Raw genomic sequence first — 15,993 nt, forward strand, 5'->3', positions numbered from 1 at the left:
TCCAGGTCAAACAGTCCCGTATCATCTGTTGTCTCATCCACGTTAGAACATATATTAAGTCTACAGGCTGATATATTATGTTTCCTTAATTTATCGAGTTGGTCTTTATGGATCATATTGAGTGGAGATATGACAATCACAATTGGCGAAGACTTGTCGGTGCCCAAGACCTTTGGTAGGAGATGAAAAATTAAGCTTTTCCCGTAACCAACAGGTAAATTAACTAATACGTCACCCCTCTGTTCCAAAAGATACAGAAAGACACGTTTCTGTTCTTTGTGTTATGTCAGATTTTCATCATCATATAATCTCGCTAACTTTTCTAATGTGGAGACCATAGTTACGACAATCTCTACCCAGAGTTATCGTTCCCTACACTCACTTACGTAAGTGTAAGTGAGAGCAAGGAACGACAACTCTGGGTAGAGATTGTAGTTACGAAATGAAAGTGAAATTAATACATTTGACAAGACAAAATAGTTCCATAAATATGGAGGTTGCACTAACGTAATACAGCGTTTCGATACCTACCGATGTGTTTTTAACTCATAAATGTATGTTTTATTTATGAAAATGATGCAGATTTATTTTATTTTCAAAGACGCTCTGTTTTACAAAATTCTTGTAAATTAGACGATAACAGGTGTTGTGGAGCGTAGCGTAACGCCCTCTGGTGAGTAGCGTAACGCCCTCTGGTGAGAGATTGTCACCTTATCAGTCTTCAATTCAGATAAAATATATCAACTATCTTTACTATGTCACTAAAAGGTAAGAGAAATTTACTCTTGAAATGAGATCAGCATCCTGATGATGTGCGTTAATTGCACTGGGTTCATTTAATACATCACATACATTTGTACAGGATCCAAATGAGCGTGAAGTTTTAGTATTTTCTTCGCTTAGATAGATGTTTCTGTTATGCAACAAGGGGACCTTTTCAACATTAAAAAAATCACTGTGTTCACCTAGTTCAACGCAACATTGATGGGTTCGTTTTATTGGAAAGCGTTTTCGGGGTTTTGGTGGGGATGTTTTGGTATGAAAATAGCTCTGTGGATAAATATTTTAGCAGATATTTCCTTGAATTTAATAGATAGGTTGTTCGACTATGGGACTCCCATATTACATCAGCATATTCTAACAATGGTCTTACGAATGAGAAATATATTGCCGTTCAGGGTATGTTTTTAAATAGTCCACATAGTATACATATTCGTTTGTTATCATTTCGTCGTCTTATAAGGAGTAATACTGACTTGACATGGAACTTACTAGTAACTAGTGACTATCATGGGAGGATGTGTAGAAGGTTTTTAAATTTGTAAAAATATTTGCAAAGTACACCACCACTGTTTTGAAGAAAGATTGTCTTGGCTTTAAAGGGACTGGTTCACGATTTTGAATGCATGAATGAAAGCAATATTTTAGCCTTAAATATGTGTTATATAAACAAAGACTCGAGTCTTTTTATGTAAACAAACAAACAAGTGAAATATTGATTTTGTAATACAATGCACCTTAATTTTGCATAGTCACAAATTTTAACTTTTAGATGACACATTTCACCCCAAAAATGCTTGAAAAATGAAAGATATAATAATACTTAGATCGATATCCATTTCTTTTGAAAATTCCGTAAACAATAACATATCGCAATCTTTGTTTACAAAACAATTAATAAACTCTCTAAAATGAGCTTCTGTGATGATGTATAACCTTAATTTTCATGTGAAATCTTTCAAACACATTAGACAGTAGATTTTGATCATTAAAAGTGAAAAACAAAATTTTGGGTCAAATCGTGAATCAGTCCCTTTAACTGATCAGAAATTTTTAGATTATGATTTTGCTTTTCCTTTACGACTTAGATTCTCATTTCTGTATATTTTCCCAGTCAGTTGGGTAGGCATTGACGCGTTCTTGTGATCAAACGAAGATCACTCACCCACGTTAGCTGGCGACATTGTAGTCTCCTTTGGACTATTGTTCTAGGCGACACTAATGATAGTATTTGTCACATTTTTACAAGCATCATTTCGTATTGTCTCAACCTACGTTGAGCAAACTTCATTTATATGCACGAAGATCTCTTTTGGCAAAAAGTCAAACTCTGCGTTTGAAAGAATTGGAAGTTTAATCCACCAAAAATAGGGCGAAATTTGGGTTAATAATAAAGGATTAACTCCAACTTCCAAAAATTCATTAAGATCCGGATTGCTCACTACAATAAAATCAAATAAAGTCTCGCAGTTTTCATTAAAGCGTAGTAAGTTAGAAAACCAAGCATATGACATTACTGATCGGCGCTATGTTATTGGTAAATTATGATGTAGGGTGAATTAAAACCAATATTGGCAATTTTTGACAGCTTTAAATTATTAGAAGGGCCATCAATTACCTAGCGATCATTTTGACATTCCTTCAATTGAATTACAGTTGCAACTTCTGCTGAATGAAATTGATTTAAGTAAAATAACATTTTCTTTTTTGATCACAATGACCTAGATGAGAAGAAACGGTATGAGATGGGCGGACCCTGTGGTGCTGCTGTACTGTCCGTCCTTTATATTGCTTTCACTTACTTCAACACAGAAAAATGCGTCACTGTAAGTCACGTGTCCTTATTTGTTTGTTGTAATATACATGTGTATCCTATCTGAGAATCTTTCACACATATGATGACGTCACCAATAGGTGAAGTGCCATAAATGGTTACCTTATCTGTAGCTTGACAATCAAGGTTTGTTGCAGTAAGGGTCCTTTATCATGCTAACACCTTGACACGAATATCCTCTATGTGCCTCAGAAATAGTCTATGAGCAATTCACATGAAGAAATAAAACTACATTTATCGTGTGCGCGCGCGCGCGCGCGCGCGCGCGCGTGTGTGTGTGTGTGTGTGTGAACCAACAAAACAGACCCCATTCTGTAGAAATTCACTTCTTTCTTTAAAATTAAAATGCTGTTATAAATAAAAGAAATCACTTTCTGATCGAAGCATGACACGTAGACCATTAGAATAGTTAGAAAGTTATGGAGTAAAAGCTTATTCATGTATTTAAAGTGCAAATTAAAGGAAAGAAAATGATGAGACACATTCGCTTCGCGCATTATAAAGCGTAAACTGCACCAAGTTACATTATATCGTATAACATAGGTCAAAATTAGCTTCATTCCTTAAATAAAGACTTGTTTGGATTACAGAATTCATGTATGATTTCCCCACTTTAAGAGCGAGCGTGAAGACTTATATTTGAAAATTTACAAGTATACGTAACACGTGTTAAACAAGACATGTAATATAAACGTGAACGTGTAACATTATCCTGTAATTTACATATACAAGAAATGTAACGTAAACTTGTAACACTACCCTGTAATTTACATGTACAAGAAATGTAACGTAAACCTGTAACACTACCCTGTAATTTACATGTACAAGAAATGTAACGTAAACCTGTAACACTACCCTGTAATTTACATGTACAAGAAATGTAAACCTGAACGTTTAACACTACCCTGTAATTTACATGTACAAGAAATGTAACGTAAACCTGTAACACTACCCTGTAATTTACATGTACAAGAAATGTAAGGTGACCGTGTAACACTACCCTGTAATTTACATGTACAAGGACGCTTACAAGTTGGTTTGCTAAACCTCTCTATTGCCTATTAATGGCGAGATAGTGAAATGTGAATTTATTTTTATACATGATGTTAATAGGTTTCTGTAGGTTGGGTATCTCCTAACTGATGCTATTATATAGGTTTTTCCCGATCTATATTGAATGCTTGTACTATGTTGTACAATAGTGTTGTTTGTACTATATCTATATTGAATACTTGTACTATGTTGTACAATAGTGTTGTTTGTGCTATATCTATATTGAATACTTGTACTATGTTGTACACTAGTGTTGTTTGTACTATATCTATATTGAATACTTGTACTATGTTGTACAATAGTGTTGTTTGTGCTATATCAAAGTACTTTAAAGTACTGTACTTTCATAAAGAATCAAATAAAAGATGATTTACTATATGTACATCGGTATCACTATATACTGTTATGTGTATACTTCTTTATGATAAAGTGTCCATTCATTAAACATATCCAAACCAAACACAGCACATAGAATTGCGATTTCGTAACCTCTGTTATCAAAATTTTACTTCACCCAATTGTAGAAAAATATGGCAAGTGGTGCATTTATAAAATACAGATTCTAGAAGAAGCCACAAATAACGAAACTTGCTTCATATCATTAAATCCTCGTAATCTTAGGGTGAATGGACTCTTTTCCGATTACCGAAAATAAATTGGGATGTTCGACATTGGTTTGACACGTCCAGTTCCCTTTGTCTGTTGGCATGGTTCGTGGTCCAGCTACTCTTGTATACAGTACCGGTTGGGAAAATAGGATATGGACCCACACTAAAAGGAGGCAAGACACTGCAGTACAGACTTAATGGTAAGATTTCTAAACTAAAATAGTTTACAATAAATCTAAACGTGTTAACTGAAACATTTACTGTTCCCCAAAAATTATATCTGATCAAAATATGAAGAAAACAATACAAGTTATCTCAAATGGAAGGAAAATAATCGTCTTCGATACACAGAATACGAAAAAAATATTTCAAAATAAGATTTGTTCTCAGGGGTCTTGGAATTTTCCGTGGCTAGATTCGGATCGTTCTAGGGCGTCTCGGAATTTTCCGTACCTAGAGTCGGATTCTACTACACGTCGTTCCATACTTTATATGAATTCCTAGAACTTAAAATATTTTGAAAACAATCGTCTTATTCAAATTATATATGAAGATCTTTCTATTGCCAGGCCTGTTTGTCTTGAGCACAAATCTTCTCGGCCTCGTTGTGGCTTTCATCGTTGGTTTACCTATCAATGCCCTCATTCAGAATATGCTGCAGCTGTTGACAGCCGGGATTTTAGCATGTCTTTTGTTGAGCTGTGTTTCATACCTCTGTGCAGCACAAGTTGAAGACTGGAAGCTGAATCCAAAGGGAAACACAGGTGCATTTTTGAAACTCAAAATCTTTACTTCTTTATTGTCAAATTGAACAGCGATTAATTAGTAAAACGTTTGCTTAGTTTTCCAGCGGGTAATCTGTTGTGAGTAATCTGACACGTTAGAATTGGTATTGGCCATACCGTTGCTAAATGCTCGAAAGTAATTATGAGATTTTTTGGATGAGAACGTTTAAGAATTGCCACAATGCTAGTTTAAGTTCATATTATGTCTTGCAGGAACATGAAACTCAATTACAATCAAACTTATCTGCCCCTTTTTTTGCAGGTCATGCTTTTTACGATTGGTTCATTGGAAGAGAGCTCAATCCTCGAATCGGACCAATCGACGTGAAGTACGTCATTTTTCGGAGTGGCATCATTGGTTGGATGTTGCTGAACTTTGCAAATTTAATTTTGGCATTCGCAGAGAGCAAAATTTCGGTTTCGCCGAACTTGGTTCTGTTGGAAGTGATCCAGTTCTTTTACGTGTTGGATTACTTTTGGTTGGAGGAGGGAATTCTTATGTCACGTGACATAGTACACGAAGGTCTTGGATTTAATATAGCCATGCAATTCTTGATGATCCCATTCTCATTTTGTACCCAATCGAGATATGTGACCACAACTGGATACTCATCTTCTTGGATTATGCTTCTGATAATTTTTACCATTTATGGTAAATTAATCTTGAACTGAGAAGTTTGCTATTTTTTCTCTCAATAATACACAAGACACTGGCAATTGTATAGAAAATGCTGTTTAATTTTACAGCGACTGGATACTGGATCTACAGAGCCAGTAATTCGGAGAAAAATAAATTCAGGCATAATCCAGACGATCCTGCATTAGCATGTTTGTATACTAAACGCTATTTTCGGAATGAAGCACCATAAAGTGTTAACCATGCATTTTTGATTACTGTGCATAGATTTCATTTGATTTTTGTATCTTAACAGACTTGAAGTCAATGCAAACAAAATCTGGAAAACGTCTACTGATCTCTGGTTGGTGGGGAGTGTGTAGACATCCAAATTATCTGGGCGATTTGTTGATATCTTTGAGCTACTCATTATGCACAGGTAAGTTTAATTGCTTTCCTCAAATCAATTTGCAAAACAAAGAAAATTTTCTTCCTCAAAGAATTCGAATCTTGAAAAATTTATTTGAATAGGGGATCGGAAAACGTTTCCAGCAGAATTTGATTCCGAATACCTTCAATTAATATAAATTGTTTTGTTTGTTTTACGCACATATTGAGAAGTGTAAGTGAAGTTCCACAAATGACTCGGTGTGTTTGGGGCAAAATTCGGCTCCGGCGTCCAAATGAAACGAATTTCGTAAAAATTCTTTTATGAGGTGTATATTTTCATGAATTGATTATCATATGTTCGTCAGAAGCTTTACCTATATATGATACATACGTAAATACAGTATAGTTTACGATAACGTTATAATGCATTTTGACGTTACTTTATGCGACGTCATAAAACAAGGCTATATGATATAAACTCATAATTAAAACAATTCATCGTATTTTGCCATTTGTTTCGAGTTTTTATTTAGCAAATGTGCACTATGATTTTTATTTGAAAAGCTTAATTGACTCTCTTCGAAAGTTTTAATAAATTCTAGATAATTCAATGCGGCCGATGCTATGGTTTGAAAGACGATTTGTGTGCTTGTATTTAGTAATTGTAGAGCAACCCATATTCATTCAATTTTACTCTTCAGCATATGGTTTGTATCGTTTACACATGAATTAAATTGCATTGTTTAATCTAAATTAAATGCATATCAATTATGTACATGGCGCGTGGGTACATTTGAAGCTATACATGTATATGTGAACTCGAAATAAAAGACACCACATCTACTCCGTACTTAGATATTTTATTGAATATAGATGTTAACAGCAAACTAACAACTCAACTTTATGACAAACGGGATGATTTCAGCTTATCCATCGTCAACTTCCCATATTTATGTAGCGATATTCCATTATAACCTGCATATACATCTAGTCTTCATATCTCTCAACTGATTCGATATGCAAGAGCTTGTTCTACGCATGATCAGTTTTTAAATCAAGATAGGCTACTGACAAACAAGTTGATGTTACAGGGTTTTCAACAGTCTCGTTTAAAGTCAGCATTTCGCAAATTTTATGGTCGTTATAACGATCTAGTTTGCCAATACAACCTATCATTGGGTCAAATGCTGTTTTAAGTGTTTCATACCGATTGTTAGGCCGTTCTTGGCACAATGATTTTTAACTACGGATAACTCCGTTTACCTGATCAAGATATATGACTCACAGCGGGTGTGACCAGTCGACAGCAGGATATGCTTACTCCTCCTGGGCATCTGATCCCACCTCTGGTATATCCAGGGATCCGTGTTTGCCCAACTCTCTATCTTGTATTCTTTAAAGGAGTTGTGAGATATATTACTATTCGTTATCGTCACCTTTCATGTATTTATTTGTACATAAACACTATGTTAATTTTTTTTTCTGAGCACATTAAAGGTGTGTTCAGCGAACGTACACATACTAGACAATGCTACAATGGATTAAGTAAACAGAGCATAAAATTCATTCACAAGTAGGGGCCTTCGTGGCCGAGTGGTTAGAGCATCGCGCTCAAAATCACACGGCCTCTCACCTCTGTCGGCGCGGGTTTGAATCCCGCTCGCGCCGGTAAGTGAGAAAGTTTCCCAGTTTACTTTTGGAAGGTCGATGGTCTCTTCCCAGGTACATTGTATCTGGGTTCTCTCTTCCACCAATTAAAACTGGGCGCCACCAGATAACTGAAAAATTGTTGAGTGTGGCGGAAAACATCAATCAATCACAAGTATTGCGCAAAGAAATATTAAAAGTAATAGAATTGAGAGTGAACCTTATGGAAAGTGAAAAGATTTACACACGATTTGACACTGTCACAATGGAAAAGCTAGCTAAAAATAACCTTGCAGATACATGCACATGTGTATTATTGTGTGTGTTTAAGCTTATACATGTGTAGTTATTTGCACTCACTTATTTCATTAAAAACAAATGATTATTTCTTTTATAGCAAATCTTTCAATGCATTGGTATTTACACAATTGAAACTGTATGAATTATAAATCATGATCATCGTCGAATTTAGTTCTTCGGACCGATGCTAAGAGCGCACTGGGCCGTGTCAGTGAGGGTTCTTTAACGTGCCAACGCCTGACGCGACACGGGACCTCCGTTGTTAGATTCTCACTTCTATAAGCCGAGAGTTTGGCGAAGGTGCAGTCACTATCTGTTTACGTCTTTGGTTTGACGTGGTCATTGCTCGAGCGGGGCTCGAACTACAAATCCTGATATGTATTTATCACATCTGCAATATACCTTACTTGTTCTTGTCTATGATGTCTGCCATTGATGTTTAAATGTTGCAACACGTACACGGGTGTCTGTTTTATTCTGCTTTTTGTTTTACGCTGTTGTTTTGTTGCTTTGTTTCCATGTTTTTAGTTTAGCTAGCCTATCTGTGGTGTGTTCCCATGCATTTGTTTAGCTTATCCGAACCAATCTGTTATATTGTGTCGGTTATTTTCTATTGTATGTTCTCTTTTCCATCAATGAGTAAAATTGTTTTTCTTAAACTTTAATATTGCTAAATAGTAACTTACGATATTTATTTTAGATATCTAATTTTAGCTCACCTTAGCTGAAAGCTGAAGTGAGCTTTCCCGATCACGTGTTGTCAGTCCTCCGTCCGTCTGTCTGTAAACTTCACATTTTTGACTTCTTTCCAAGAACCACTGGGCTAATTTCAATCAAACTTGATGCAAGGTGAAGATAACGAACAGTGATCAATCTCATAACTCCTACAAGCAATACAAAATAGATAGTTGGGCAAACACGGACCCCTGGACACACCAGAGGTGGGATCAGGTCCCTAGGAGGAGTAAGCATCCCCTGTTGACCGGTCACACCCGCCGTGAGCCCCATATCCTGATCAGGTAAACGGAGTTATCCGCAGTCAAATCAGAGTGCCAAGAACGGCTTAACAATCGGTATGAAACACGTCAGACAGCATTTGACCCAATGCGAGGTTGTATAGACGAACTAGATCGTTATAACGACCATAGAATTTGCGAAATGCTGACTTCAATCGAGACTGTTGAAATCCCTGTACCATCAACTTGTTTGTCAGTAGCTTACCTCGATTTAAAAACTGACTATACCCAGAACAAGCTCTTGCATGTCGAATCAGTTGAGATATATAAACACCATATGCAGGTGATAATGGAATATTGCTACATAAATGTGGGAAGTTGACGATGGAGAAGCTGAAATCATCCCGTTTGTCATACAGTTGAGTTGTCAGTTTGCCGTTAATGTCTACTTTCAATAAAATATCTAAGTATGAAGCAGAAGTGGACGACTCTGTGGTGTCCTTTATTTCGAGCTCACAGGGATATATCAAATCGACATATGAATGAAAGCTATCATTGTTAATAGACAAAACGTCATCGATATATCTAAAAGTCGAATTGAAGGTCACAGCGAGAGATTTTTTCTTCTCACGTAGAAGTTTTTGAATAAATTCTGCTTCATATGAATATAAAAACAGGTCAGCTAACAAAAGAGCACAATTCGTGCCCATGGGAATTGATAAAAAGTATCCTCGGGTGAAAGGGATTCATGCTTGCTCAAATGAAGGACATCACCCTTCTCCAAGGAGAGATAATCACGAAAATGCAAAAAATAGGGTGGGGTCATTAAAAAAATTCTCAAGAAACACTTGACCAGAAAAGCGAAAATTTACATAAAAGCTTCATGTGTGCAGATTCAAGTTTGTTAAAATCATGGCCCCTGGAGGTAGGATGGGGCCACAGTAGGGGATCAACGTTTTACCTACAAATATATAGGGAAAGTCTTTTAAAATATTCTTCTCAAAAAGTACTGGGCCAGGAAAGTGGAAATTTACATGAAAGCTTCCTGACATAGTGCAGATTCAATTTTGTTCAAACCATAGCTCCTGGGGAGTAGGGTGGGGCCACAATCGTGTGACTGCCGAAAAGTTCAATGCATCTGTAGCCTCCCTGTTTAGTGTTTTCACGTGCGCTCGGTACAGGTATACATGTAGACAAACATGACCTTACCATTTTGCGTCTTTGTAAACAATAGCGTTCACACTTTGTCGCTCAATTCACCACAGATCGCCGTTACGTGTACATACTCGCCGCTCCAATGAGCAGATATCACCGTCACAAACTTTCTAATTTTGTTTTTAATGTTTTTTGCAAAATTATTCGCCACCCCTTTGCCGACGCCCTTGCATGCCGACTTAAAATAAAGTTTATCTATCTTAAAACATACCGAAACTCCCGGTCACGAAGCGAACGCTTTACCACTCATCTACCGCAACCGATCTTTATTTGATGGACTTTGTTTTAATAGGTCATATCCGTCATTAAAATGATTCTCTTTATTCTGAAAGGTATGGGACATTTTATGCCTTATGTGGGCTTTGTCCTCCTGTTGATGTTGCTGATTGACAGAGAGAAACGGGACTCCCAGGGATGCAAAGAGAAGTACGGAACAGACTGGGACAAATACTGTCAAATTGTAAAATACAGAATTATTCCAGCAATCTATTGAATTCAAATAAAATAGCACAGGAGTTGGTATTTGATTTACATTATGATCAATGCATATCCACATAAACAAATTAAAAAGGGAAATTACTGAAAATGAAAATTCCATTTCTTATGCACATTTTCACAGAACACTTCTCTATCATTTATATGCATGTGTTTATTCCAAGTATTGTTTTTCGTAAGTTCCTTGCAATATAAGTTAATAAATAGATCTCCAGGAAGATCAGGTGTTAAATGAAATTCAGTATATGTACTGTATATTTGTTATCAGTTAAAGGTTAAAGTCTTGTTAAATTCACGAGTTTTATTTTTTATATGCTGGGAAAAGTAAGTTTTCTCACACAATGATATTCAGTTATAAAATGGGAATGAGAGAAATAGCAAATTTATCATCCCTCAAGACAGAAAAGCTACACTGTATCGGTCTTCTTTAGAGGAACATATAAATTTGATATTTCCTGAAATACCCATTCTATAACTGTTTTACTGAACGATCAATTTCACAAGATTATTTTTCTGACCTAGCTTCAGCCATCACTTAAGTTATCTTGTGTGCTAAAAACATGACACATATCTCACGATTCCTGCAACACTCCACCTACAGAGCACTTTGACTGGTTATGTGACAGTCAGATGGATTCATTGGCTAGATGGCTCAGTTGGTAGAGCAACTGATTAGAGATTCAGGGGGCCTGGGTTCAAATTCTAGCCTGGACCATTGCATTTTCTCCCTTCCTATTACATTTGGTGCCATAGATCAGCCCCTGGAACTGACAGGTGGAAATGCCTGCCTGGGAATATTTAAAGATAGTGGACTGATGTATTCAAGGTAAGAAGACATTTAAGGAGGGAGGAATGTGGCAGTTCGATCACTGGTGGCCAGATAGCTCAGTTGGTAGAGTACCTAACTGGAGATTCAGAGGTCTCAGATTCAAATCCTGGTCTGGCCCATTGCATTTTCTCCCTTCCTCTTACAGTTAAATATATTGATGAATATTACCAAACCTGGTAGTGGAATGACACAATGAAGAATGCCGTGCAGGAGAAGAGATGCTTTAAGGCCTGGAAAGCAGGTGGAAGCAGAGAAGAATACAACAATGCCAAACGTACTGCTAAGCATGCCATCTACAATGCTAGAACTGGGGCAGATAAGGAGGCATTTCACAACACCAACCCAAAGTCAGGGACTGTCTTTAAACTGACTAAGCAAATGCGCCATGACAACCTAGATGTTAGAGGCGATAAACCCATAAAAAATGACGCCGGTGAACTCTCCCTTGACGAGGAAGAAAATAAGGTTGCATGGAAACAACACTATGAACGACTTCTCAATGTGCATTTCCCCTGGAACCCCAATGATCTCTCAGAGGAACCCCCCTTCGAGGGTCCTAGTGTACAAATCACCACTGAGATGACCAAAAAAAGCGCTCAGTAAGATGCGCATTGGCAAAGCTCCTGCACCATCTGGAATAATAGGAGAGATACTGAAGCCCGAAGGCAAGGCTGGAGTAGAACTTATACGAGACCTTGTGGAAGCTATTGTTCGCTAGGGCCGTATACAAGCAGACTGGGAAGAAAGCTACATCGTCAGCATCTACAAAGTAAAAGGAGATGCTCTTGATAGGGGCAATTACCTAGGACTAAAGCTGCTAGATCAGACTATGAAAATACTCGAGAGAGAGAGTGGCGGAGCAACTGATTATGCATCGATGAGATGCAGTTCGGCTTTATGCCAGGCCGAGGTACACTCGACGCCATCTTCATCATCCGACAACTCCAACAAAAGCAGTTAGCCGCGAACAAAACCCTTTATATGGCTTTTGTAGACCTCGAGAAAGCCTTTGATCGAGTGCCAAGAAATGTGATCTGGTGGGCTATGGAAAAGCTGAGTGATTGTAACACTGACGACCTCGTCATTGTCGACACCACACTGCTTAATGTTGGACTATTTGTGTGATGGTAATTTTTTCCCCAAATCCTGACCTTCATGGACAAGATGGAGTGGTTCGGTGAATTAAAATTCTTGTAAAGAAGTTGGTTACCACCATTATTATTAAGTGAACCCCTAGTTTTCCCCACATAAGCCACATAGGTTACACTCAATAGCGTAGACAACGTAAGAAGATTTACAAGTCAAATTATCAAAAGCTTGGTACATAATCTACGTCCGGTGAGATTACTACTCAATGAATTTCTAGTGATCAGTATATAACAAGTTTTACCATTTTTTACGGAACATTTTGAGATCGAGCACGTGAGATCCGAAAAGGAATCATAAAAAACATATCTTAAAGGAACATGGCAATCTTTAATTTGGGTATACGGATTTTGATTTTTGTACCAAAGCTGATTATTATTTGACTGTACATACGACAAATCTTATATCTCGAGGGATAATCCGAGGGACACCAACCAAACTGTTGGAGCCTGTGCCCCTTACAGACTCCAAAGAGTGACAGCTTTTTATTCTGGGCGACGTATCAGCCAGTATTGTATCGTTATTCTTTATATTCATGAGAGAACATATATCGAGCGACAAGTATCCTCGGGGACAGACTGTCCACCAGCAGAGATACATGTTCGAAGGTTAAATGAAAGGTGAAGATAACTAACAGTGATCAATCTCATAACTCCTATAAGCAATACAAAATAAAGAGTTGGGCAAACACGGACCCCTGGATGTACCAGAGGTGGGATCAAGTGCCTAGGACGAGTAAGCATCCCCTGTCAACCGGTCACACCCGGTGTGAACCTTATATCTTTATCAGGTAAACGGAGTTATCCGTATTCAAAATCAGTGTGCCAAGAACGGCCAAACAATCGGTATGAAACACGTCAGACAGGATTTGACCCAATAATAGGTTGTATTGGCAAACTAGATCTCTAACGACCATAGAATTTGCGAAATGTTACTTTAAACGAGACTGTTGGAATCCCTGCACCACTTGTTTGTCAGTAGCCTGCTTCGATTAAAAAACTGACCATAAGCAGAACAAGCTCTTGCCTATCGAGTCAGTTGAGAGATATGAAGACTACATGCAAGTGATAATGGAATATTGCTACATAAATATGGGAAATTGACGATGGAGAAGCTGAAATCCTCTTGTTTGTCATAAAGTTGAGCTGTTAGATTGCCGTTAATATCTACTTTCAATAAAATATCTAAAGATGAAGCAAAAGAGGGCAACTCTGTGGTGTTCTTTATTTCGAGTTCACTGGGATATAATGAATCGACATATGAATGAAAATTATTATTGTTAATGGATAATATGTCGTAGATATATCTAAATGTCGAATGAAGGCCACAGCAAGAGATTTTTTCTTCTCACATATAAGTTTTTGAATAAATTCTGCTTCATAGGAATATAAAAACAGGTCAGCTAACAAAGGGGCACAATTCGTGCCCATGGGAATTCCAACAGACTGTTGGAAGACCTGATCACCAAAGACCACTAAGATATTGTCAATGAGGAACTCCATCATATTTTTTATTTCAACTTCAGAGTACTTGTGCATGGAATCAAAGTGTAATTTTTTGAATGACTGACTGATCACTAGATAGGAATATTTGCGATTTCCATTTTTGCTTAAGAAGCAGCTGTCTATGTCAACAAGAGGCCCATGGGCCACATCGCTCACCGGAGTCACCTTGGTCCATATCAGAAGATTTTCCATATCTATTTGCATGTAAAACCGTAGTCCCTATTATGGCCCCAAACCTTCCCCTGGAGGCCATGGTTTTTGCAAACTTGAATCTACACTATGTCAGAAAGCTTTCATGTAAATGTGAACTTCTTTGGCCCAATGGTTCTTGAGAAGAAGAATTTTAAAGATTTTCCCTATATATTTGTATGTAAAACTTTGATCCCCTATTGTGGCCCCATCCTACCCCCGGGGGCCATGATCTTAACAATTTATAATCTGCACTATATCAGGAAGCTTTCATATAAACCTCAGCTTTTCTGGCTCAGTGGTTCTTGAGAAGAAGATTTTAAAAGATTTTTCCTATAAATTTGTATATAAAACTTTGATGCCCCCTTTGAGGCCCCATCCAATCCCCGGGGTCCATGATTTTAACAAACTTGAATCTGCACTATATCAACAACAAAAAAACGAAGAAAAAAAAACAAACCAAAAAAAACAAAAAAACTTTGACCCCCTATTGTGACCCCATCCGATCCCCGGGGGGGCCATGATTTTAACAATTTAGAGTCTGTACTATATCAGGAAGCTTTCATATAAATCTCAGCTTTTCTGGCTCAGTGGTTCTTGGGGAAAAGATTTTTCCTATATATTTGTATGTAAAACTTTGACCCCCTATTGTGGCCCCATCCGACCCCCGGGGGCCATGATTTTTAACAATTTAGAATCTGCATTATATAAGGAAGCTTTCATATAAATCTCAGCTTTTCCGGCTCAGTGGTTCTTGAGAAGAAGATTTTTAAAGATTTTCCCGATATATTTGTATGTTTAACTTTGATCCCCTATTGTGGCCCCATCCGACCCCCGGGGGCCATGATTTTAACAATTTAGAATCTGCATTATATAAGGAAGCTTTCATATAAATCTCAGCTTTTCTGGCTCAGTGGTTCTTGAGAAGAAGATTTTTAAAGATTTTCCCGATATATTTGTATGTAAAACTTTGATCCCCTATTGTGGCCCCATCCGACCCCCGGGGGCCATGATTTTAACAATTTAGAATCTACATTATATAAGGAAGCTTTCATATAAATCTCAGCTTTTCTGGCTCAGTGGTTCTTGAGAAGAAGATTTTTAAAGATTTTCCCTATATATTTGTATGTAAAACTTTGAGGCCCCATTTGACCCCCGGGGGCCATGATTTTAACAATTTAGAATCTGCATTATATAAGGAAGCTTTCATATAAATTTCATCTTTTCTGGCCCAGTGGTTCTTGAGAAGAAGATTTTTTAATGACCCTACCCTATTTTTACCTTTTCTTGATTATCTCCCCTTGGAAGGTGGCCTGGCCCTTTATTTTAACAATTTAGAATTCCCTTTACCTAAGGATGTTTTGTGCCAACTTTGGTTGAAATTGGCCCAGTGGTTGTTGAGAAGTTGAAAATGTGAAAAGTTGACAGACGGACGGACGCCGGAATACGGGTGATCAGAAAAGCTCACTTGAGCTTTCAGCTCAGGTGAGCTAAAAAGTCTTCTGCACCAATTGCTATTGCTGTGTACATGTACACAAGAACTGTAGTGGAATTAAAGGTCCACCCAGACCAGACCACAATATTCATGCCCACGCTGTATGGGCACAGGAAGACCAATAGATGGTAGGCCAGTAAGCAAGGTTTA

At 37.4% G+C, this 15,993-nt stretch overlaps 1 protein-coding gene across 1 annotated transcript; it reads left to right on the top strand.

The window, feature by feature from the left end:
- The first annotated feature begins 670 nt into the window (after positions 1-670).
- Positions 671-10,706, top strand: LOC130051729 (delta(14)-sterol reductase LBR-like). Its single transcript, XM_056154297.1, has 8 exons — positions 671-768; positions 2,506-2,606; positions 4,289-4,475; positions 4,845-5,039; positions 5,323-5,712; positions 5,808-5,888; positions 5,993-6,115; positions 10,517-10,706. Exons 1-8 carry the CDS (start codon positions 756-758, stop codon positions 10,675-10,677), a joined length of 1,251 nt encoding a protein of 416 aa, XP_056010272.1. The 5' UTR covers positions 671-755; the 3' UTR covers positions 10,678-10,706.
- Positions 10,707-15,993: the final 5,287 nt, after the last annotated feature.

Source organism: Ostrea edulis, chromosome 2 (genome assembly GCF_947568905.1).
Source record: "Ostrea edulis chromosome 2, xbOstEdul1.1, whole genome shotgun sequence".
Classification (NCBI taxonomy): Eukaryota; Metazoa; Mollusca; class Bivalvia; order Ostreida; family Ostreidae; genus Ostrea; species Ostrea edulis.